This window comes from Pan troglodytes, chromosome 10 (genome assembly GCF_028858775.2).
Source record: "Pan troglodytes isolate AG18354 chromosome 10, NHGRI_mPanTro3-v2.0_pri, whole genome shotgun sequence".
Classification (NCBI taxonomy): Eukaryota; Metazoa; Chordata; class Mammalia; order Primates; family Hominidae; genus Pan; species Pan troglodytes.
The window spans coordinates 89,851,213-89,876,673 of NC_072408.2; the positions used below are offsets into that span (position 1 = coordinate 89,851,213).

Consider the following 25,461-nt stretch of genomic DNA (forward strand, 5'->3'; position numbering starts at 1 on the left):
TTGCAGGCCCTGTAGAATCCATCAGTCTAGACAGACTCTCCAAAGTGCCTGCCGTAATCGAGTTTCTCTTTCCTTTAGTCCTGGCTCTACCTTGTAGTATACCTGCACTACCTGAGCCTCATTAGCTGTTCCTACTCACTGAAACTTGGGGCTTGTCTCAGTCTTGATGGGCTTAACAGTAATTCTTCAAGGAAGAGCACCTGTCTTTCTTGCCATATTTATTACTTCTGCTAGCAGCGATTCAATGCCTTATTGTACAAATAGTTCAGTTCCCAGTAGTGAAGAAGATGAGAGGACTGAGATCCACATTCTGCCACATGTGCTAAAAGTGGGGTGACCATATTGGGACAATTCTGATTTCCACCCTTGCTTCAGCATAATTAATACTCCCTTTTACTCTTCTAGGTGCTCTAATTTAGTTGGTAAATTATATTTCAGTGAACCTAAATCATAAGCAATCCTAACATTGTTGGAAACTGGTCTAAGAAGGCGTCACTAAGAAGGAAATGTTTTGGGCATAAAAATGAAAGCTATCTTTTTACAATGGGTAGGCCAGACAGAACTGGAGATTGGGATGGGACAAACTTAGAGGCTGAGAGATCTTAGTGGCTGCAAGTTCCGGACAAAGATGGGAAGCAGTAGGTTCCACTATGGGAAGCCCAATTAATAGTTTGAAGGGGCTAGTGTCTGGTGGAAGTGGTAATAGATAAAGCTGATGGGAGAGGGGTGATGTGAGGTAAAGTCTTCCAGAGGGGCAAGGGAAAATTTTGTTTCTTATTATTGCCCCAATAACATATCACTTTAGGTTCTTTGAGTAGTTCTTAGGAAGAAACCTACTATTCTTTGTTTCCCTGTACAAACACAAGTTCTATGTATTCAAAATGTTTATTGCTCTATTTTCCATCAGTTCTCGGCGATATTTCAATGTAATGTAGCAGAATAATAATTTACTTTCACTTTTGTTTGAAATATTCAAATTCAGTTTAAAAAATACCAGCCAGATGATTCACATTCCATAATATTCTGTGCCTTTATCACATAGCAGAACACTAATGTGGGACTATTGAGATTTGTGGCCTGTTGAGAACAGAATAGAGGAAAATATCCAGATACCTAACTGATGTGTTGTGACATTGTTTTTCTGAATATTAATATGGTGAATGAATTTTGCAGTTATAAAATGATCATATCGGAATTTTTTTCTGTCACCATTTACCCTACTAAAAATTATATGTTCCATGTAGTTTTTGGAAATTGTTTACAAATCACATGTTGCATGGCAAAGCTAATTTAAAGCATAAAGAAATATTATTAAATGATGATAAAAATAGTTAATTTGATTTTACAAAATTAACAATATTTCCTTTTTTGTTGTTGAACAGCAAAGATGCATTTGGCATTGCTAAAGCTTCAAAGGCTTTGCCCTGGACATTGCTTGTAAAGGGACCCCTTGTTATGGGTATCATTACTTAATTGTTACATTTTTCTAACTATTTATATAGATTACATTTCAGAGTTAATAGCTGCCTGTAAAGGAAAAGAACAATTAATAATTTCCTACATTATCCTTTGTTTGAATACCACATAATGTATTAATGCATTTGCTTAAATATTATGTTTTGAATACAAGTAGTAATTAATATTGTGTTTTAATTTAAAAAGCAGTTTATAATAACTATAACTGACTGAAGGATGGGGTTAGCCTGGCAATCTTTATGAAGCTATATATGAGGAGATAAGAATATTTCATTATGCCACAGATTATCTGATTCTTATTTTACTGTTATATAAAAAAGCACCATATATTTAAATTTCATATCTGTATCTGTAGAGTTAGCATATACAAGTATTTCATAAGTAATGTGTTTTTTATTTATAAATGTAACTTATTTATAATTCTGTTTTCTTAATTTTCTAACCCAAGAATTAGTGTTTATTTGTTCTGGAGATAAGAAAGCCACAGAATGTTAGGCGACAAACTAAGAAAGTGATATGAAACTTTTTGTAGAAATAGATGAGTGATCTCCAAGTCTTAGTCTTAAAATTTTGTCACTTGCTTTTGAAAAAAACAGAAAGTCTTTATAATCGTAGGCTTACCTTTACTCAGCATTGTTTACTAACTGAAGTTTAGAAATACTTAAATACAAGCAGTGGCATTTATTTATTTATTTATTTATTTATGAATGAACGACAGGGTCTCACTCTGTCGCCCAGACTGAAGTGCAATGGCGCAATCTCAGCTCACTGCAACCTCCGCCTCCCGGGTTCAAGCAATTCTCCTGCCTCGGACACCCTAGTAGCTGGGACTGCAGGCACCCACCACTGTGCCCGGCTAATTTTTGTATTTTTGATAGAGACTGGTTTTCACCATGTTGGCCAGGCTGGTCTCGAACTCCAGACCTCTGGTGATCCACCTGCCTTGGCCTCCCAAAGTGCTGGGATTACAGGCGTGAGCCACTGCATCCAGCCAGCTGCGGTTTATTTTAAATCCTTAAAATAGAGGTATTTCTTTTTTATTGAAGAAATGGTCTTTTGCATTAGAAGACAATTTATAATATTCATTAAATAAACAGTAAATAATGGGCTCTTTAGCCACTAGAGAGCATTTAGCATTTTTATTTTTTTTGTTTTTATCTGTCCCTTTTATTTTAGGTTCACATACAGGTTACACATGCATGGTACACGTGTGGGATACACGTGCAGGTTTGCTATGTAGGTAAATTGTGTGTCACAAGGGCTTGGTGGACAGATTATTTCATCACTCTAGTAATAAGCATAGTACCCAAGGGGCAGTTTTTTGATCTTCCCCCTCCCAACTTCCACCCTCAAGTAGCTCCTTGTGTCCATTGTTCCCTTTTTGTGTCCACATGTACTCAATGTTTAGCTCCCACTTATAAGTGAGAACAAGGTGGTGTTTGGTTTTCTGTTCCTGTGTTAGTTTGCTTCAGATTATGGCCTCCAGCTCCACCCAGGTTACTGCAGAGGACATGATCTCATTCTTTTTTGTGGCTGCATAGTATTCCATGGTGTGTGTATACCACATTTTCTTTATCCATTCTACCATTGATGAGCATTTAGGTTAATTCCACGTCTTTGCTATTGTGACTACTGTTAACAATGAACATATACATGCATGTGTCTATGATAGAACGATTTCTATTATTTCGCGTATGTACACAATAATGGGATTGCTGTGTAAAATGGTAATTCTGTTTTAAGTTCTTTGAGAAATCAGCATACTGCTTTCCACAGAAGCTGAACTAGTTTACATTCCCACCAGTAGTGTATAAGCCTTCCCTTTTCTCTGCAACCTTGCCAGCATCTGTTATTTTTTGACTTTTTAATAATAGCCATTCTGACTGGTGTGAGATGGTATCTCATTGTGGTTTTGATTTGCATTTCTCTAATGATTAGGGATATTGAGCATTTTTTCACATGCTTGTTGGCTGTGTATATGTCTTCTTGACATTTTCAAATTTTATGTTTTTGTGTGCAACTCAGAACTTAATCATTTTTATAACTATTTTTATTACTTTTAAATTCTTGAACTTTAAACAAACATGAAACCTCAAACAGGAAGAGATAATAATTATACCACAACTTGAAAAATCTGGCAACTATATGGATGGCTTCAGCGTATGTTTGTCATCCTTTAATTTGGTTTTTATTTGAATATCCATATCTGATAAGGCTTAGCATTACTACCATTACTGTTCAATCTCAATTTAAAAAGTGGCCTATTGTCTCTGTCTGTATATTTATGGCATTAAAATTGGGCCTAACTTTTGTTTTCTTTACCCTCACAATATGTTTCTGGGATAGCATTATATAATAATTTTTGAGGTACAGTTGAAAGAGTTCTGTGACTCTGTCTGCAGTAATTCTAACCTTGTAAAGCTAACCTGAAAGTAATCTCACAAATCTGAACTTGTTAATATTTATTCCATAATTATTATTAAATCTAATTGAGTAAATTAATGCTTAACCTACCTTCCTATGTTTATCAGTAATTTAATATTAAATATGAGAAATGCATATTCATCAATATGAATATACCTGTTTGTACATATGCATCAGAGACAGGAGCTGTTTTAATGTAATAACAATGGAAATCAGCTCAACTCATATTTGTAATATAGCTTTAAATTTATTCATCTTATATCTTGCTGAATAGTCTATAGACGATTTCTTTTTAAGAAAAAGAATGTTTAAGTTAGCAAATAGAAACCTTGAAATGTTCCATAGTTAAGCAAAAGGCATATAAATAATCTTTAAATAATGAGTATGTTATTAAATCTTAGCTTCAAATCACCTTTACCACTGTACTTATTTTTCTTTAATAACAGCTTTATTGTTTCATGGGATTTTCTGAGTTGAAGCTCACTGGTTTTTATACTTTTCAGGTCAGTTTCTTCTGGAAGAAGCTCGTCTCATAGAAGCAGCTGAGATGGCAAAAAAAGCAGCTGAACTAGACAGCACAGAGTTTGATGTTGTCTTCAATGCTGCCCACATGCTCAGGTTAGTTTTTTTGCTGCTGTGCCTCAAAGCCTAGGCTTTGAGAAGGTAATTAATTATACGAATTTTCCCATCATACACCTTATTCCACATTCTCAATGTGAGTCAATCACGCTGCTTAACTATGTAATGTAAAAAATTAGAAATATTGTATTCATTATAGGCTATTCAAGCTTATCCAGCCGGTGGCCCACGGGCCACATGTGACCCAGGACAGCTTTGAATGCATTCCAATGCAAATTCATAAACTTTCTTTAAACATTATTATGAGGTGCTTTGCTTTTTCTTTCTTTTTTTTTTTAAGCTCATCAGCTATTATTAGTGTTACTGTATTTTATGTGTGGCCCCAAGACAATTCTTCTTCCAATGTGGCCCAGGGAAGCCAAAAGATTGGACTCCCCTGGTCTATGTGCACCATGTGTAGGGCATATGAGTTTTTAGGACTTTCTGAAAATTACTGCGACCTCCTTTCCCTTCCCTCTAAAAACTACTAGTCATAAAATACAAAAAGGAAACTGCAAAATGGAATATAATACATGTCTAATTAAATGTCTCCAAAGCAAAACATTATGTCAGTAAACTGCATCTCAATATTTGTGTTTTTATGTTAATTATATTGACTGTGGCATGTGGATACATTTTAATGTTTAATAGTGGAGAGGATTATCAAATACAAGTATACTTAAGGCCCATGAAATTCTCAAAATAGCCCTGTAATCAACACTATTGCTTTGTCGTGAAACAATACATTTTTTTTAACTTTTAATTCTTCTGTTTTCAGAAGACTATTACAAAGGCTAATTACAACGAGAGCAAAAAAACTAAAATATAAGGCCAGATTATCAGGTTTTTTTGTGTGTGAATATAAAGAAAGTCAGTACATCCATAAATGGTTCTTTAGATTAAAGGAGGATGTTTTTAACTGGTTTTAATCAAATGATTTATATCGTTGTTTAAAAAGCATTATTTGTCATGTTAGTTATATATATATGTACATATAACTCCTCCCATATTCTTACTTGAATATCACTTCATTAAATCCCTACTTAAATGCTTCATTAAATGACTTCTATACTGTCATCTCTGTGCGTGGCTTCCAGGGATAGATTTGTAATTACGTAGATTACTCTTACAAGGGAAGAATAATAACAGAGAAGTTGGTTCACAATTGGATGGTGACATCCAATTTTTAAAATGAGGACATTTGAAAAAAGTAGAAGGACTACTTTTTTTAGCTTTTAAGATGATTGTAGATTCACCTGTAGTTATAAAAAATAATACAGAGACATTTTAGTTGAATGTCATAATTCAACATTAATGTTAGCATCCCTAAAGTACTTGTTTTGTGATGAACTCAAGAAAGCTGACACCTACAAAGGGAAATCAGGATTCAATTGACTATTGGTATATTTATAAAATAAACTGAAACCAATCTGCAAGAGCCTTCAATGCAAAGATAATTTTTAAAAGACACCTCAATTTGTGTGACAAGGTTAGGTACCGTTACAGAGATAAGGACTTTTTGTTCCTCATGAATAAAACACTATGCTTTCAGCCACAATAAACAATTTGCAAGAATGGGAAAGCACAAATACAGACAGGCAAATTCATCTTGATAATAACAGATACTTTTATCAACAAGGCATTTTGCTACATATTAAATCCATGTCTGAAATTCAAGGTCTACCAATAGAAACCCATTATAAGTGTATTACAAAATAAAGTCCTTGTTAAAGACATCACTTACGATTTTTTCTTAGTTGCCTTAGTGCTAGAAACCAGTGGAAAGTTTTTGTTATATACTGGCAGTGAGGAAATCTTTAGGATTTATTTTCAGAACCTCCTCTCCAGCTTTCTCTGGTCTGCATCCATCATTAAGTTGCAGTCAGTCGGTGCCCTCCTATATTGACTGCAAGAGTGACCACAGCAGCCTGACTTTCTCCTACTCAACTGGATGGCAGTCTTCGTGAATGTTTTTACTTAGCTTTTCTGTTTTTCACCTCTGTCAAATTCAAGCTTTTCTGTAGTGCTTGCTGTCAAGCTGAATACCAGTCTGTTTTCTTATCAGTTGAGAACATTCAGGGCTTTGTTTGCCTAAAGGAGTAAGAAAGGTTATTGGTTTCCCCTTGAATATGCTTTTGTCAAAATGGTCAGTTATCAAAATTTTGCTTATTTAATGTTACATGTAAATTTTCTCCTGGGGGCGATGCCACATAGTTCTAAATTAAGTTTGATATTCTTTTCTCAGGAACTATGTCCTTTTGAGAGATATTTAGGAGACAAAATTGACAGGGTTTAGTGACCATTTGGGTGTGAGAGAGACTGGGTGTCTCCTGGTTGTGTCTCACTTGGTTCGCTGGATAAGTGGTTTACCCACTATCCCAAATCAGCAATTTAGGGAAAGTTATAGTTCAAGAAAAGGTTTGAACATACTGATTTAACTTACCTTTTCTTGGCAAATTGCCAATGTAATGACCAAAAGAATCTATAAATGGGGGGAGGGGGAGGGGGAGCGGGAGCTGCTCGTTACAAATGTAGCAAAAAGAAAAAATTGTCATTCCATCTGAATGAGATTAGATTGGAAGAAGTGAAATCCTGAGGCCAGCCATCAAGGGGCAAATCTTTATCTTACTGGGACCTTCAAGAGGTTTGAAATTTGAGAAATTTCCAATAGACCCATTTCAGCTACCAGAAATGGACAAAGATCTTTCTCTGTAGAATAAGCTAATATAAAGTTTTGAAATATATTATTCAATTTGGCAGTTCAGATAAGAATGACAAGTCAGAGGTATCAAAATAAAGGGCCTCAGTGAAGCAGGTTTACATTAAAAACATAAGAGCCTCTTAGAGGGTCTCTAAATTCTTGTCATCAAAGTGCTTCACAAGAACACTCTGAGGTGGAAGTAGTATTAATGTCATTCAGAAAGTTTGCTTGGCCCTTTGTTTTAGAGAACCACAGTAGGATTGCACTTTCCTGCCTTCCTTGAAGCTGAAGTCCTGCATGCGTCTTATTTGTCAATGAATGTGTGTGAATGTGATGTGTGGCATTTTTGAGCCAAAGCTCTAAGACTCAGTGCTTTTCCCTTTCTCTGACTTAGAAATTGTGGAAACGTAGATCCCTAAGTGATGAAAGAGAGACAAACCTCCCTCCTCACCTGTGCTGGATAGGTTCAATGAGTGAGAAGTAAACTTTGTTGTCTTAATTCAGTGAGACTTAGAAGGTATTTATTCCCAAAGTATAACCTAACTTAGCTGATACAAAATATGTCTGTGCAAAGAAATAGGTAAGTAGAAATAGGAACATTATAATGTCAGGAAAAGATTACTAAGAGATTAATAGGGTCTCTGAATGTATAACAGCAATGGAGGTAGTGTACAATTAATGAGCTAATAATTTAACTAGAAGCTATAAATATTTCCCCAGAAATTGATGCAAAATACTAAAAACATGAAAATGGTGACTGAATAAAAGATTGGAGGATAGATTGGGAACTCACATGCATAATTATAAGTAATTACACTTGTAATTACATATATGTTTGTATAGTTCCACATACTATATATGCTCATAATTATATATGTGTATATAATTATATGTCATTTATATATATAGTATACATAATATGATAGTTTTATTTATGTATAAATATGCATATATAATTACATACTGTATATTTGTGCATGTAGTTTTATATAGCATATATGCTATATATGATTTTATTTGTGTATATGTAAATGTTAATAAGAACAGAATTTCTGAAAAAGAGCATAGAGTAGATAAAGAATTATCCAGAGATAGAGAAAATTTCCAAAATAGGATGATCTTCATTCATCATAATGAAGGCAAAATCAATGAAAATGGTTTGTTTCTAAGCTGTTTTCATGTAAAGACCAGCTTTTAGTTGTGTACTAAAGAATCATTCTTGCTATTTTGTGCAGCAACAAGATTTTCTAAAGAGTGTTCTATAACCTACAGACTCTACCAGTGGGGTTGGGAGCTCTACTCTACACAGCTAGGAATAATTCTCAACCACCCAGAATTCCCTTGGGCTCAGCAGCTTTTACAGTTCAGGAGCTGTGCCACCATCACCCACAAGGAACCCAGCAGAGTGTGCATCACATTTATTAGAAGATGATTCTCCTGGGCCTAGCTGCTTCCCATTATGCTTACCTCTGAATTCCATTCTCTTGAGATTGCATCTGGTGAGTGGAAACTGAGTCCTGTGCTAAACGAAAGTTAGAAGATCAGTGAATTTCTGGCTTCTGCCTTGCTTGAGAATGTGGGATCCTTGTTCTGGCTGATTACCAAATGTATTCATAGGGAAGATGATCACAGATGTTGAGTGGCCTCTCATAAAGAATGTTGACAATACATGGTGACATTTTTAGTACTTCAAACAAAGTGAAAAGTTACTAGATGCTTCCAGATGAGAGCATAAAAAAGCAGATTGGTTATCATTAAAGGAAAATAAAGGAATTTAAAATGCTAGAACACAGTAGAGTTATATCTATAGCGTTATGAGAAGAAACTATTGAATCATGTATTCTATTAGAAACATTTTCTCTGAATGGATTTATTCAGCTTTTCCGAAGAACTGGAAGCTGGAGAGTACATGAAGATATTTGATATCTGAGAGGAAATATAGAGGCACTAAAAACAAACTGTACATGGTTTACAGCATTCATAGGCTCTAGTGGAAGGGGTGTGTGTGTGTGTGTGTTTAATCTACTTACAGGGTAAGGGATAAAAGTAGCATTTGTTCAAACATCTTCTGTCTGCCTGGCACTATACTTTGCTTTTATGTCTGTCACTCTGTTACCTCTGAGTGTACATCTGTGAAGTAAACGTTATAAATCTTCCTATCTTATAGATGAGCATAGTGAGACTCAAAGTCAATACTCTTCTCTGTATTTACCATTGGTAAAGCAGGTGTTAAGGCTTAATGTAGTATGATACTGTTTTTACTTTGTCACATTGGCTCCCTCATATTTTACACCTGACTGATGGCTTACATGCTATGATTCTTGACTTTATTGATAGAGAAAACAATTTACAGAGTAACAGATTGTGAAATGTGTAAATAAATGCTCAGTAGTGAGGGCTTTCCAATATTATTAAATTATACTTTTATAATAAATTTTGTAAAGTAGACAGAGTCATTGGAGAGAGAACTCCAACTTTGTATTCTCAAAGAGATATTAACATTTTTAGAAGTATCATCATGATTTAGTCTCTGATGTGGGTCACGCATGCAGCTGAGATGTGTGCACTTTCCTTTTTTCTAGGCCTAAGGGTGGAAACTATCACTGTTCCCCAAAGGTAGTAAAAATAGCAAAACTCTACCATACCAACTGGTTCTAATTTCTTCCCTAATTTCTAGAGAGCAGAGTGAATATATGAGAAAGAATCATTATCTTTTAATTTTTATATTCAAATCACAGAATATTATGTAATCAATATATTGAAAACATAAAATTTAGAAATGCTAACTTCTTTATACATTCTACTGGAAGTCACATAAAATTTAAATTCTTAAATGAGAAAAAAAAAACAATCAAATTGTTTTCACAAATCAGATTGTGTGTGCTTACATGTATGTGTATCTTGGGGATATGTGTATATATTTCCAACGCCCTCTGGACCATACATTTTCTTCCTTAACAATTCCAAACTTACCAAAACCACGCGTAAGTCACTGGATTTTTCAGTTATATTTTACTTCCAATTTACAATCAAAAGGCTCTTATTTCAACCATGCTGTAATGGGCCATAGGGTCTTCAGAGCAAAGTGAGGTGGCAGATGAGGTTGAAGGTGGGCATCTTTCAACCCTGTGCCTTTCCAATATTAATGTGCAAGTGAACACCTGGGGATGTTGTTAAAATGCATGCTATGATTTAGTAGATTGGGGTAGTACTTGTGATTTTACGCTTCTAGCAAATCCCAGGAGAAGCTTAGAACGTTGATTCTTGGACCACCACTTCAGGCAAGTTCTATCCTGCCGTTTCTCTTTCACCCATTGCAATTCCTTCTCCTCATCCAAACATTACACCTTGAACCTAAGTGGTAATTTACTACATGTGAATATAACAGTTGACATTGCCGATACACATACCCTCTCTTTTAATTTTTCCCACTACACATAATTATATAATCTTTCTAGATATGGGTTTAACTCTGCCCTTAGCAGCCCCTGAACAGTTTGAGGCCGTGAAAGAATAGTCTTAAACTGTCATGGGGCATCAAGGAATTTCTCAGAGGGACTTTTTAAAAAATTATATTGTCAGTGTAGTTTTTTCTTCTTACTGCTACACTTTTTCTTTACCGCTCTACTCTTTTCCTTTAAAATTCAGAAGCCATTTTCTGTCTTGACAGAGAAGTTTTCATCTAAGAAGGCTTAATGGTCATAAACAATTTATTGTAGAAGTTTCATTGCAAGGATCTTTTCTGCTCCATTGTTTTTACATATGTATGACTCTGGTTTCACTATTTTAAGATCTTCTGTACATTTTTATGTCTTTGATTATTTCAGTTCTACTTCTGTTCCTACTGTATAACATATCAACTAGAATTAAAATTTAGTACTGCTTTGAGTAACTTAAAACTAAGCATCAGAGCCTGGCAAGAATCTAGGAAAACCCAGCTATTTTCCTCTGTTTTTATGTTACATGAACAACAATCTCTCTCCAGTTTAAAAAAAAAAATGCTCATAAGCTATTCTTGAAAATAATTACCAAGACTTTACTGAAATATTATCTTTTGTATGTATCCGTGGTTTTTATATTAATTTTTAATTCAAATTGACAATTCACAACTATTAATAATTGTAGTTGAGAGTTTTACTTCTAAATGCCACTAGTTTTTATTATTTATATTTCTAAAGAAGAAATTTTAAATTTAGCAATTTTATAATTCTCACAGAATACATAAAAATGTGGTTAATCGTAAGTGGTTCTTTTAATCAGATTTGCTTCAGACATTTCATAGGGTATATTAAGTTGTTATTCTATTACATTATTGATTCCCAACTTTCTCTTTACATCTTTCTTTATAAGACTGTTGGGCCATAAACATGTGTTCCAAAATATACTTTTCTAAAATAACACCAGGGAGTGGAATTAGATATAAGAAATATATATATTTAACAGATGCAAATTTTATAGTCCCATGTACAAAAATGGAATTCCGCAGTATGCAAATGATGAAATTTGTTTATGAGTTTTGTTATTGTCTGTTTGCTTTCGATCTGAGAGTATATTTTCACTGATGGCAAAAAAACAAAACCAACCAACAAAACAAAAGACCCTGAATCTAAAGACTTAAAATATAATCAACTCACTCCAGTGATTTCTTGGGAATTCAGGGTTTACTTCCTAGTCCAGTTCACAAATACTGTGTGGACTTTTTTCTTCTTCCTTACCCTTCCTGGCCCTGAGAGACCAGAGGTAATGTGAAGAGTGGGAGGTCCCAACAGCTATGATAGGTAGGAGTTGGGAATGAGAAAGGAGCCTCCGTCTGAGTCTCTAGTTGTTGTCTATTGTTGGCATAGGGATTAAATATTTAATGCTCCAGATATGTGACATAACAATGTTGACTCCTAGGGTGGCATGTTAAATGGAGCAAGTTGCCCATCTGGATCCATTGTGGGTTCCTGGTATGAATGACTTTTCCTTCTCGCTACCTCATTCCTGGCTTTGTAAAGTGTGTTTTGGTCAGAATGCAAAGTTGTTTACATCTGGCCAGCAAGATTTCTTGCAGAGCCACTGCTTTCCTCTTCACCCACCTTCAAAGCCTTCTCTTAATACTTGGACACTTGGGAAAAGTGTCCACTATATCTAATTGTGAGCTTTTAAAAATGAGATATTTCAGGAAGTAAGAAAGTGAGTTTCTGGCACTGTTTTTGCATTATCCTCATTTTTAAAATGTGGTTAATAATAATAATTGCTTCATGGTGGTATTGTAACTGGTAAATGAAATAATCTATTCCTGGATAGAGGATTTAGAAATTTTCTGTCCCAAAAAAGAAATAGGGAAGGAAGAAGGGATACGAGTATGCAGGAAGTGTTATTTTATTGTCTGCTTTAATAGTCTCGGGAATCTGAGTCCTGCGATCAGTCCCTAACAATCTTATGGTTGAAGTTCTTGACAATATTTAGTAGAATCTCTAAGCAACTGGCAGAATACTGCTAAATTCTTTACTTTTCAAATATTGATTAATGATTCAATCATCCCTACAGTCAAGATTTATTAAGTGCTCCCAGGATGCTGTGTGCAGAGCCGTGTATGAAATACAGCAAACACTGTAAAATGGACATTGGACACTTCCTCATGAGTTATTCTCCTTTGTCTACAGAATAAAATGAGGATATAAATGAGCATTCCGTGGGTGCAACTGACGTATTCTTTTCCCTACAGTTTTCCATGTTCTGCCATAAACACATGCTGATTAGTAGTTTATAAAGACTGTTTAATATTAGAAGCAAGGTCCTAGAGTGAAAATTAATTTGCGTAGTTATATGACATATATAATAAATCCTAGTGGGGTTTTTTTCCCACCTCATCAGAATTTCATCAATTCTACTTCTAGCTTAAGAAATTAAGTTTTCTAACCTAGATATTTCCTTTGAGAACTAAAGCACTGAATAATACGAAGACTTTAAAAACTAATAACCATTTTGGGGGGCAGTAAAACCTTTTAAAAATTAAGTTTATTATTATTTTCAAGGCATTTTATCTGATGGATTCCCCAGTTTCTCTTTTGATCCTTATCTACCTCATGATTAAATGTCCATAAAGATGAATATTAATAGTAGCTATACTTTCCATGTTGGGCAACTATTGGTTGATCTCACTTCAAAGTAACTGACTTCTTTGTAGTATTAAGTTACTCCAATTTCCTACCTGCATGCCTTTTATTTTCCTCAGGAGAAAACCTTTCCAGGGCATGACCTAATGAATTCTGGTTCAGATTTCCAAATGAATCTGTACCAAATTGATTCTATAATTTGGTGGAGAGAACCTTTATTAAATACCCTAGTGAGGGAATTTTTACTGTTTCATACCAAACTAAAGTACTTCTCTTGACATTGAAATTGAGCTTTAACATTTATGAGAATATAAATTGCAACAGCACGTTGTAACATGTCATGGGTCCAGTAGAGCCCTAGGTCAAGGGTTTTTACTTTCTTTATAACCTCTATTAAAAATAGCAGTGTTTTTAATTATTTTTCATTGAAAAATTAGAAAAATATGTCCTACGCTCCAGAGAGATGTTATCTTCAGTTATTTCCATAATTTATATGGTTGCATGGGGTATGTTTTTATAGTTTGTATTTGGCTTGACCAAAGTACAAATTCACTTTTATAGATATGGCTAGTTAACCTTCTCTTTTAAAACTTGAATATGTTTTTCTAATTGAGAAAGTCAATTTTTATGTTCTCTTCATCCTTTTCCTGTCATCTTCTTGTCTCGATAGCTTCTTTACATCACAGCTTCAAGAGAACACCACTCCATTTTAACTGCAGGACCCCCAGCCATTTATATTATTGTCACATCATAGATATGCTATATACATCATCTGAAATTGAATTTGGCATTTTCCTGTAGCATTTTTTCTGTACCCTTCAAATATTGTCACCAGATTCCAGCTCAACCTCCGCAAGCTTCTTAGATCTTATTACCTGCCATCTTAGAAGGTCTTCTGAAGCAGCATGATATGATCAAAAAATATATTGTATATTAAAGAACGACTGGCTGGACTTCCTTAGGACCCTGCTTCTGGTAATGAGTTGGGTGAACCTAGGTCTTTTCTGTGAATCACAGGAATAGGCAGTGAACAAATCTGTCTGTAAATTTCAGCGCACATCTTATTTGTACAAGTCAGTTGCACTACTTACAGGATTTGGCTGTGAGCAAGAGAAACTGACTGTAGCTATTTGAAGGCTATGGGAGCTACAGAATTCACTGTAAGCTGGAAGGCTTAAATCGGCAGGAAACAAGGTAGCCTCAGTGGCCCAGAAGTGAGATGTACAAAAGCAGTTCTTTACAGGAAGAGTCTGGCTAGTAAATAGTCCCATTGCTTCTACCATTGCGAATGAATTCTGGCCATCCTTTCATCTTTCTGTCACTTAGGAATGAAAGTCCTAAGTAACGAGAACATCCATTTAGCTGAGGTTAAGTCATGTGCTATAACCCTGGTGTCCAAAGTCCAAGGGGACACATAATCTGGACTTTTTATTTTTTCTGTTAACTACACAGAAAAACATGGAAAGTTCCCTCCATACTGGAAAGAAAGTGTCTTTCTAGACAGATGTGGAATTTTGAAAGTCCTGCAGATCTTTACTGTTTTTATAAAACGAAAGCAATAATTACTAATTTTGACAATTTATTTTTAAAATTGAGATTTTTCTGGGGTATCATGTTGATGCTGGAGAACCCCACCACTATAATATATTACCTAGTTTTGCATGGAAAAATAGGATAACTTTTCTAATTCCTAATACGTAAATGTGAAATAACACCCGCTGAATAGAATTATGTTAAGATACTATTTATAATGCCTTAAATACATTAACAAGTGCAATGCAAACACTCAATTTTTAAGTCTTTTTCTGCTTGGGCAATTTATTGTTTGGTGTGACCAGAATTTTTTTAAAAATTAACATTATTTTGCTGCACAGTGATCCTATTTGTAATTCTAAAATATATGATATAGTTTTATTTTATTTTTTCTTTTACAGACAGGCTAGTCTCAATGAAGCAGCTGAGAAGTATTATGATCTGGCAGCCAGGCTGAGGCCTAATGTAAGTACTTCCCTAATGAGAAACATTTTCAGAGGGATAGACTCAAAGCATATGATAGGTGTAAGACATAGAAGCATCATGATACTGGTTTTTTGTTTTGTGTTTTGTTTTGTTTTGTTTTTTCTTTCTCCCTTTCTCTCTCTGATCTCTTATTTTGAATACCTACTAAACAGCTCATTCAACAGTAAAATCTGCCGGCCTCAAGCTTCTTTTTCTAGAGGTAGATTTGCTGTCTTCTAGCCTGTATAAAGCAACATAAGATTTTTATCACTTGAACACCGGCTTTAGCATCACTCTAAATACTTTGTATTTGGATGACTTTTAAAATCAATTCCTTGAAGGGTTTTTTGGCTGTGGCATTAAATACCTATTATTGTTTGATTCTCATATATAGTCAGACCTCAAGCTGTATGCCTCTTTTCTATTCCACAGCCCTCATTTCTAATAACTGTGCTTTTCAACTTTATCAAGAATGTTTTTATTACAATTTTTCTCTGGGTAATCATGCTTCTATAAAGTAAGATGGATATAAATTAGATCTTTTCTATTGAAATAGAGTAACCATCTCTAAGAAAATAAGAACTGGTTTTGTCTCGGTCTTCTAAGCACATTTTATTTGCAACACATCTCTGAACTCCAACACATTGCTTTTATTTTCATATACCTTCTGCATCTCTCGCCAATGCTAAAATCTTCTACCCTGTTCTTCACATCAAGACCATCTATTGGGAAATGTAATTTTGTAACAGTAATGAAAGTGCACATGTGATGTGAGTGCAAATAATGGGATCAGTCTCATTTCTTTATAGTAACTCATCCATTGGGCAAGCATCTATAGAGTGCCTGCTTTGTGGTAGAATACAGAGATTTTGTATCTTAAAGGACCACACAGTGTAGCAGACAAGACTGAACACAATCAACTAATTGAAATACAGTGTAGTGATTCTTATACAGAGGTATATACAGTCTTCTGGGAGCACAAAAGAGGAGGATTAATGTTCCCTGAAAGAGACCTATGTGGGAGGTAGCTATTTTTCTTTTCAGGAGATTCATCCACTTGCAACCTTAGCCCTGAATCTCAACGCCTCGAAGTTTTATTTGTAGGGGCAAAAAAACATATCTTTTTCTTAAGCATCCTAAGGCTCATGGCTGAGACCCCTAAAACAAAAGAGAGATTAACAATAGAAAAGCATACAAATGTATTTAATATACATTTTACCTGATATGGGAGCCTTCAGAAATGATGACCCAGGAAAATATTTTTTATAGACATCATGCAGAAGTATGATTAGAAGACAAAAGGTTATGATCTCATGGTAATCAGTTGGGAGGAACTTAGAAAGTCCTGTTTGTTCTTCTTCTCTTTTTCCCTGTGTATTCAGAGATAAAGTGTTAATGAGGGTCTTATTACCTACTACAGGGGAGAAGGGAGGGAGAAAGTTATAAAATGACCCTCCTTCTTCTGCAGTTTTGTTTTTTTTCAGCTTAAAATACTAAGTATTACAAGGAACCATACTTTGGGTGGCTATTCTGAATGCTGTCACATTAATTATGAGATGTTTCAAGAATTGATAGGCAGTTTGCAACAGAAGAAAATAACTTAATAATCATATGTTAAGAACAATGACAGCTAAAATTTATTGAGCACTTATTATTATGTGCTAAGCACTGTGCTAAGTACTTCATTTCTCACAACAACCCACAGATACCTTTGTGATCCCTATTTTGTGGAAGGGCTGAGAAGTTAATAACTCACCCACCATCAAAACTAAATGGAATCACACTGTAACCCAGGTCACTGAATGCGTAAGAGAAAGCTTGGTGGAAAATATCTTAGAGAGGAAAGGCAAGCCAGAAATTTGGAAAACCTAAATAATGATAGTCATTTTATTTATTCAGTAATATTTACAGAGTACCAGGTATTACTTTAGGCAGTGGCTATACAGCAGTGAACAAAATGGTTAGGAGCTACAATCTAGTCTGAGGGGAAGGAGCTAGTATGTCAGACAGTGATAAGTGCTTTGGAGAAAGCTGGAGCAGCACAAGTGGGTTAAGAGTTACAGCAGGGAACGGGGTGGCATGCACTAGACATGGTTTTGTAAATGCCCTAGTTGGGCAGCTTTGTGTAGTATTTCTAGGAAAAGGGTTGAATTTGAAGTCTTATTATTACAACTTTATTAAAGGCAGAGATCAGAGTTTTTCTTTTTTTTTTTTATTGCCTTCACATTAATAGAATGCTGTGAATATACATAATTCGTGATAGTTAAATGCAATTGTTTTTTGAGTACTAGTCACTTGAGTATCATGTTGATTTTTGGTCAAGTGGTTGGTCAAATGATCATCTTCAGCATATTACAATGGATTCTTGAGAGAAGAACTACCTGAGCTATCTGACCTGAAATAAAAAATGAAAGACACTTGGATACTACAAGACTTGAGTCTGATTTGTGAAATGGTTAATTTTAAAAGACTAACCAAATCATAAAATCAGTATTTAATCTCCAACTCAAAGCCCTTTTTTTCTGAACCCTCAAAATGTTTCTTCATAAACCCACTGCAGACTGCCTTTGAAAATATGTTTATTCAAATGATACTTTCCTTATCTGGCAACAATACTTTTTAAATGGATGGGATAGAATAAAATGTTCATATTTAACAGTAAATAAATGATGTTACCATTGATGGATCAACAGATGTGGTTTTTTCCTAATCTATTTTCAGAATTGTGTTTTCACTTACAGTATGTGGTCTAGGTGAGTAAAACACCACAGCACAGAGGAAACAGTGATAAAATACAAACCATGGCAATAATATAAATTTCTCCCATCTAAGTACTAACCAGCCCAACCCTGCTTAGCTTCCAAGATCAGACAAGATAGTAATATAAATTTCTGTTCTGAAATGAAGAGACCTATTTAAACAATAACCGTGTAATGATTTATTAGCAATGACACATCTGATCTGATTTAAAGCATTCATTTAACATTTATCCTGTTCATAGCTGTTTATTACCTTTATTCATAAAAAACATTCTTTGTTATTTCTCTGCTTTTAACTTAATTTGTTACCTGCCTATATGATAGCATAGCGAACAGACTTCAACTCCCGTCTTCTATTTAAATAGTTCCATTGTCTTTTCTAGTTTTATCCCCTACACAGTAATCTAATCTTACTCTTAATTTTTCTTCTAAAGCATTTTCTTCTATTTTTAAGTACCCCTGAGAGGGTAAAAATCTGTAGCTGTATGTGGGAGATTCTGTGAATGTTTCTGCAATGTTCATGTCAGGTCACTACTATACAAAGTAAAATATGAAGCTGCAACCTTCATTACAGTCACATTAAATAGCTTGCTGATTGTCTGTAGGATATTCTTTCTTAATAAAATACCTATTCCGTTTCTTCAATATGTCCCATGATGAATTTCTTTATTTTTTCTATGATATGAAAGCCATATTTTCCACATAATTTACTTTGAAATTGTTAAATGTATTTTTGCATCATTTTATATACAAAGAATTCCAGTGATCACATACTAAAATAATGAAAGATGTCTAAATTAACAGGCACAAAATAAGTTTTATATTCTGATACTGGCTCTTTATCAGAGATGTTTAATACCTTGTCGTTTACCAAAATACATAGTTAGAGAAGTCTATTTATTACCAAATGACACCATTACCATTTTAAAATTTTATTTACTTGATTTTTGGGGCTGATTGTCCTAAAATTAAACCTTATAATACATTAAAACATGTTTCTATAATAGGAAATCCTTACCGAAATTGCCATTTTAAGTTTTTTTAGTTTTAATTTTTTTTTGGTTTTAAATAAATTGACCTTTCTTTGGAGGTTACTTTAAATAGACAACAGTCTTCTCTGTCTTCTCTCTCACTAATGGGCATGAAAAAATGCTGACTCTCAAGGACTAGAGGGGATATTAAATGAAACTGCTTTGTTCTTCCTGTGGGAATTAAGCCAAATTCTGCATTAACTTATGGATTTTTTAAAAAATGGTTAATGTGAAGAATGGGAAATTTGCATAGTACAAAGTCACCTGCTTTTACTTGGCTTTTAGTAAACTCTAGAATTAGAAGAGGGTAATTACCAATGATAGATCTGTACATCTTGTATTTTGGAGAATGTAATTGTTTTTAGTATGAATTTATTCAACTAATTTTTTATCAAGTTCCAGCTTTATGTAAGACTGTGCCAAATGTAGTAGGATTTGAAAGTTATGAAAAATTAACCTTGTCCTTAAGAAATGTACAATCTAATGTGGGGAGGGAGTAGAGGAGAGAACACCGGAATCTCAATCCTCAAACATCAGGGCAGTAAATAATGGCATCTAATAAGTGCTTTGTGAGACACATGAGCTAGGTGTAAGCAAAGCGCACAGGAGAGAGAAATGACATTCAGCTGGATTGAGCTGAAGAGGCACTGAGTCACAGTTGACAAGCTAAAAGAAGGTTGAAATGATAGGATGCTTATAAGTAAGGATTTTAGCAAGAACAAGGAGAGAATTCTGGCAGGGAGAACTATACACATGAACTAGGGCAAGGGGAGGGTACGGAAAGGAAGGGTATAGGGGAAGATAGAAATGGAAACTAGCATAAAACTACATGAAAGGTAGTGGATACCATACTAAAAATGTGGAGTTTGTATTTTAAAATGTTATTAAGCAAAGTGACATAATGAAAATAGTAATTTAGGATGGCGATTTATATGATGAAATGAAAAATGTCGGTTGTGTTTGAGGAAATAGAGTTGGGAGATACAGCCTTGGGAAAACTAAATAAAAGGTCATGGTAATAGTATTGGCATAAGATAGTGAAACTAAAGTACAGAAATTGAGAGAAATGGAAAAGAACATAAAGATAAATTAAGCAATAGATTATTTCAAAAGATGTGATTAAGATAATTAGTTGGCCACCATATATGTTCCAAAATTTTGATTTTAGGTAACCTGGAAGAAAACAAATACCACAAATATAAAAAACTATAATCAGAGGGCTTTATTTATTCTAAGAACAAAATGTTTAGACTGAGCAAATTCTGAGTGAGAGAATTTGCTTACTCTAATATTCTCATGGGGCATTCCTATCAAGGAAGGAGTTAGAAGAAAGGCCATAGTTAGGGATAGAGATGTGGGAGTCATTTGCAAAAAGGAAATGGTACCAAAGAAGTGGGTAACATCAACAATGGAGGGAATATACAAAAGAGAAGAGAATCAATTTCAGGCATTTGGGAATTTCTACATTTTAAATTTAGAATAAGGAAGGCAGCCAAGACAGTGACAGGGCATAGAAACCAAAGTTGATGAGCAGGGAACCCTGCTGTAAAAAGGTAAAGAAAAACAAGGACAGAAAAAGTCCATCAACTTCTGAGAGTAAGGATATTTGTGCCCTTTGGGAGTACAGTTTCACATAAGTGATGTGAGCAGTTAAGGAAATGGAGAATTGGAAGTGGGTGGTGTAAGACTTATGCAGTAATGATGTTTGGAAATAAATATTCGAATTTATTACAAATTAAAGATACATGTTGAGATGTTTGTGTCTGTGTGTTAAATAGGATACTAAAAGTGTGTGTGTGCATGTGAATATGAGACTGAAAATGTGTCCAAGGTGGGGGGGGGGGTGCAAAGGAATTATCAGAGATATTTAAGGATTGCTTCCTCCCCAGTGACTGAAGAAGAAAAAGGAGACTGTGAAGATACAGAGGGGAAAACAAAACTAGAAATAGAGGGGAGGTAACTTTAGGTAGTAAATTATTTAAGTTATGGTCATTTGGTTATCTGCTAATCCTGTGGGGGAAGAAAGGATAGAATTTTATGTTAAAGACTCATGGACAACTGCATGTTCTGAGGAGCACAGTAGGTAATATTTGATGCAGGCCTGTACTATCTACATGGAATAAATAAGTACCAATGAGGACACATTTTTTTGGTGATCACTGGTAGATTACTTCTAGTTTGGACTCAGCTCTCTGATTTATATGCTAACTGTTGTATTTGCATTTTGCATTTCTAATATTTAGAATATTGTATAAATATTCCATGTGTATTTAGTATATATGAATTAAAAGGAGAATATCTTTCGAGGATTATGTTATCAATAGAGAACTTCATATATGCATTATGTCTTTCCCAGGTACTTAGAACATAAATTAATTCAGAACATTATTATAAAATCAAAGCCAGTGTTATCCATTTGGGCTCTTTAGCAATGATTATATGTCAAAAGATTAAACTGAGAAACACGGGAAGAGAAGAATCAAATAAATGAGCTTATTGACAAAAAGCAGCTGTGTTATGAGGTAGTCCACATATTCTGTAATGTATTACTTTCAATTTGACTATCATTTTTATAGTGAATATGGTAGTAGGGGAATGCCTGTGGAGTGGAAATAACCACTAAGACTGAGCTCTGGGGGAAAAGATTAATTATTTAATTGAGCTATTATTAATTGAAAGGATATAAAATTTTCCACCTATATATGTATGTTCTAATGGGAAAGATATTGTTCAACCCTAATTAGAACAAAAAAACATAAAACCAAGTTTAATGGGACAGATTCAGATTTTAACATATAAAGGATTATTACGTTGTTGGAAAAAAATGACAAGGTTAATAATAATTTGTCTGGGAAGCAGTTAAACCACATTTCTGCTTGTAAATGGGGGAGGAACCACATGGCCTCTCCCAAAACTTTCCACAAGCTTCTGTGATGTGGGAATACTACATACCATATGTCTCCTGACTTTTAGGCATTGATTTTATGTGGATCCCACAATCACCATATTGACTTTATGAGTAAAATATGTTTTAATACTGCACATATATATTTCACCTTGACTGGTTTTTTCAGTTACAAATACATCCATATATTTTATTTATTTTTTTATTTATTATTTATTTTTCCGTAAGTTGGGGTACAGGTAGTATTTGGTTACATGAGTACTTTAGTGGTGATTTGTGAGATTTTGGTGAACTCATCACCCGAGCAGTGTACACTGCACCATATTTGTAGTCTTTTATCCCTCGCCCGCCTCTCACTCTTCCCCACAAGTTCCCAAGGTCCATTGTATCATTCTTATGCCTTTGCGTCCTCATAACTTAGCTCCCACATATCATTGAGAACATACGATGTTTGGTTTTCCATTCCTGAGTTACTTCACTTAGAATAATAGTCTCCAGTCTCATCCAGGTCACCGCAAATGCTGTTAATTCATTTGTTTTTATGGCTGTGTACTATTCCATCATATACATATACCACAGTTTATCCACTCGTTGATTGATGGGCATTTGGGTTGGTTCCAAAATTTTGCTATTGTGAATTGTGCCACTATAAACATACCTTTTTCAGATAATGACTTATTTTACTCTGGGTAGATACCCAGTAGTGGGATTGCTAGATCAAATGGTAGTTCTACTTTTAGTTCTTTAAGGACTCTCCACACCATTTTCCATAGTAGTTGTACTAGTTTACATTCCCATCAGCAGTGTAGAAATGTTCCCTGTTCATCACATGCATGCCAGCATCTACTATATTTTGATTTCTTGATTATGGCCATTCTTGCAGGAGTAAGGTGGTGTTGCAGTATGGTTTTGATTTGCATTTCCCTGATCATTAATGATGTTGAGCATTTTTTCATATGTTTGTTGGCCATTTGTATATCTTCTTTTGAGAACTGTCTATTCATGTCCTTAGCCCATTTTTTGATGGGATTGTTTGATTTTTTCTTACTGATTTGAGTTTGTTGTAGATTCTGGATATTAGTCCTTGGTGAGATGTATAGATTGTGCAGATTTTCTCCCACTCTGTGGATCATCTGTTTACTCTGCTGACTGTTCCTTTTGCTATGCAAAAAAGCTCTTTAGTTTAATTAGGTCCCAGCTATTTATCTTTATTTTTATTGCATTTGCTTTTAGGTTATTGGTCATGAAATCCTTGCCTAGAAGGGTTTTTTTTTTTTTTTCAATATTATCTTTTAGGATTTTTTATAGTTTCAGGTCTTAGGTTTAAGTCCTTAATCCATCTTGAGTAGATTTTTGGGTAAGGTGAGAGATAAGGATCCAGTTTCATTCTCCCACATGTGGCTAGCCAATTATCCCAGCACCATTTGTTGAAAAGGGTGTCCTTTCCCCACTTTATGTTTTTGTTTGCTTTGTCGAAGATCAATTGGCTGTGTTTGGGTTTATTTCTGGGTTCTCTATTCTGTTCCATTGGTGTGTGTGCCTATCTTTATACCAGTACCAGGCTGTTTTGGTGTCTGTGGCCTTAGAGTATAGTTTGAAATCAGGCAGTATAATGCCTCTAGGTTTGTTCTTTTTACTTAGTCTTGCTTTGGCTGTGCAGGCTCTTTTTTGGTTCCCTATGAATTTTAGAATTGTTTATTTCTAATTCTGTGAAGAATGATGGTGGTATTTTGATGGGGATTGCATTTAATTTTTTGATTGCTTTTGGCAGTATGGTCATTTTCACAATATTGATTCTACCCATCCATGAGCATGGAATGTGTTTCCATTTGTTTGTTTCATCTGTGATTTCTTTCAGCAGTGTTTTGTAGTTTTCCTTTAGAGGTCTTTTAACTCTTTGGTTAGATGTATTCCTAAGTATTTTATTTTATTTTATTTTATTTTTTTGCAGCTATTGTAAAAGGAGTTGAGTTCTTGATTTGATTCTTTGCTTGGTCGCTGTTGGTGTATAGAAGAGCTACTAATTTTTTACATTAATTTTACATCCAGAAACTTTGCTGAATTCTTTTATCAGTTCTAGGAGCTTTCCAGAGGAGTCCTTAGTGTTTTCAAAGTAAATGATTATATCCTCAGTAAACAGTGACAGTTTGACTTCCTCTTTACCGATTTGGATGCCCTTTATTTCTTTCTCTTGTCTGATTGTTATGGCTAGGACTTCCAGTACTGTGTTGAAGAGTAGTGGTGAGAGTGGGCATCCTTGTCTTGTTCCAGTTCTCAGAGGGAATGCTTTCAACTTTTCCCCATTCAGTATTATGTTGGCTGTAGGTTTGTCATAGATGGCTTTTATTACACAGGGTACGTCCCTTGTATGCCGATTTGCTGAGAGTTTTAATCGTAAAGTGATGCTGGATTTTGTCGAATGCTTTTTCTGCATCTATTGAGATAATCACGTGATTTTTGTTTTTAATTCTGTTTATGTGGTGTATTACATTTATTGACTTATATATGTTAAACCATTCCTGCATCCCTGCTATGAAATGCACTTGATCATGGTGGATTATCTTTTTTATATGTTGTTGGATTCGGTTAGCTAGTATTTTGTTAAAGATTTTAATATCAATAGTCATCAAGAATATTGGTCTGTAGTTGTTTTTTTGTTGTTGTTTTTTGTTTTTTTGAGATGGAGTCTCGCTCTGTCGCCTAGACTGGAGTGCAGTGGCGCTATCTCGGCTCACTGCAAGCTCTGCCTCCTGGGTTCACGCCATTCTCCTGCCTCAGCCTCCCGAGTAGCTGGGACTACAGGCGACCGCTACCATGCCCGGCTAATTTTTTTTGTATTTTTTAGTGGAGACAGGGTTTCACTATTTTAGCCAGGATGGTCTCAATCTCCTGACCTCGTGATCCACCCGCCTTGGCCTCCCAAAGTGCTGGGATTACAGGCGTGAGCCACTGTGCCTGGCCTGGTCTGTAGTTTTCTTCTCTGGTTATGTCCTTTCCTGGTTTTGGTATTAGGGTTATGCTGGCTTCATAAGGGTTCCTTCTTTACCTTACTTGTAGAATAGTTTCAAAAGGATTGGTACCAATTCTTCTTTTAATGTCTGGTAGAATTCTGCTGTGAATCTGTCTGGTCCTGGATATTTTTGTTGTTGTTTTTGGTAATTTTTTAATTACCATTTTAATCTCGCTGCTTGTTATTGGTCTGTTTAGGGTATCTAATTCTTCCTGATTTAAGCTAGGAGGGTTGTATCTTTCCCGGAATTTATCCATCTCTTCTAGGTTTTCTAATTTATATGTGTCAAGGTGTTCATAGTAGCCTTGTATGATCTCTTGTATTTTTGGTGGTGTCAGTTGTAATAGCTCCTGTTTCGTTTTCTTAGTGAGGTTATTTGGATTTTCTCTGTTCTTTCCTTGGTTAATCTTGCTAAAGGTCTATCAATTGTATTTATCT

The 25,461-nt window shown here is 34.8% G+C and overlaps 1 protein-coding gene across 2 annotated transcripts in view; it reads left to right on the plus strand.

Moving 5' to 3' along the window:
- TMTC2 (transmembrane O-mannosyltransferase targeting cadherins 2) overlaps positions 1-25,461 on the plus strand; it is a 446,864-nt gene that overhangs the window by 355,580 nt on the left and 65,823 nt on the right. For both annotated transcript variants that reach the window (XM_016923925.4, XM_016923926.4), the window contains 2 exons: positions 4,404-4,518; positions 15,255-15,318. In XM_016923925.4, the coding sequence (XP_016779414.2) occupies positions 4,404-4,518; positions 15,255-15,318 (179 nt within the window). The remainder of the gene's footprint in view (positions 1-4,403; positions 4,519-15,254; positions 15,319-25,461) is intronic.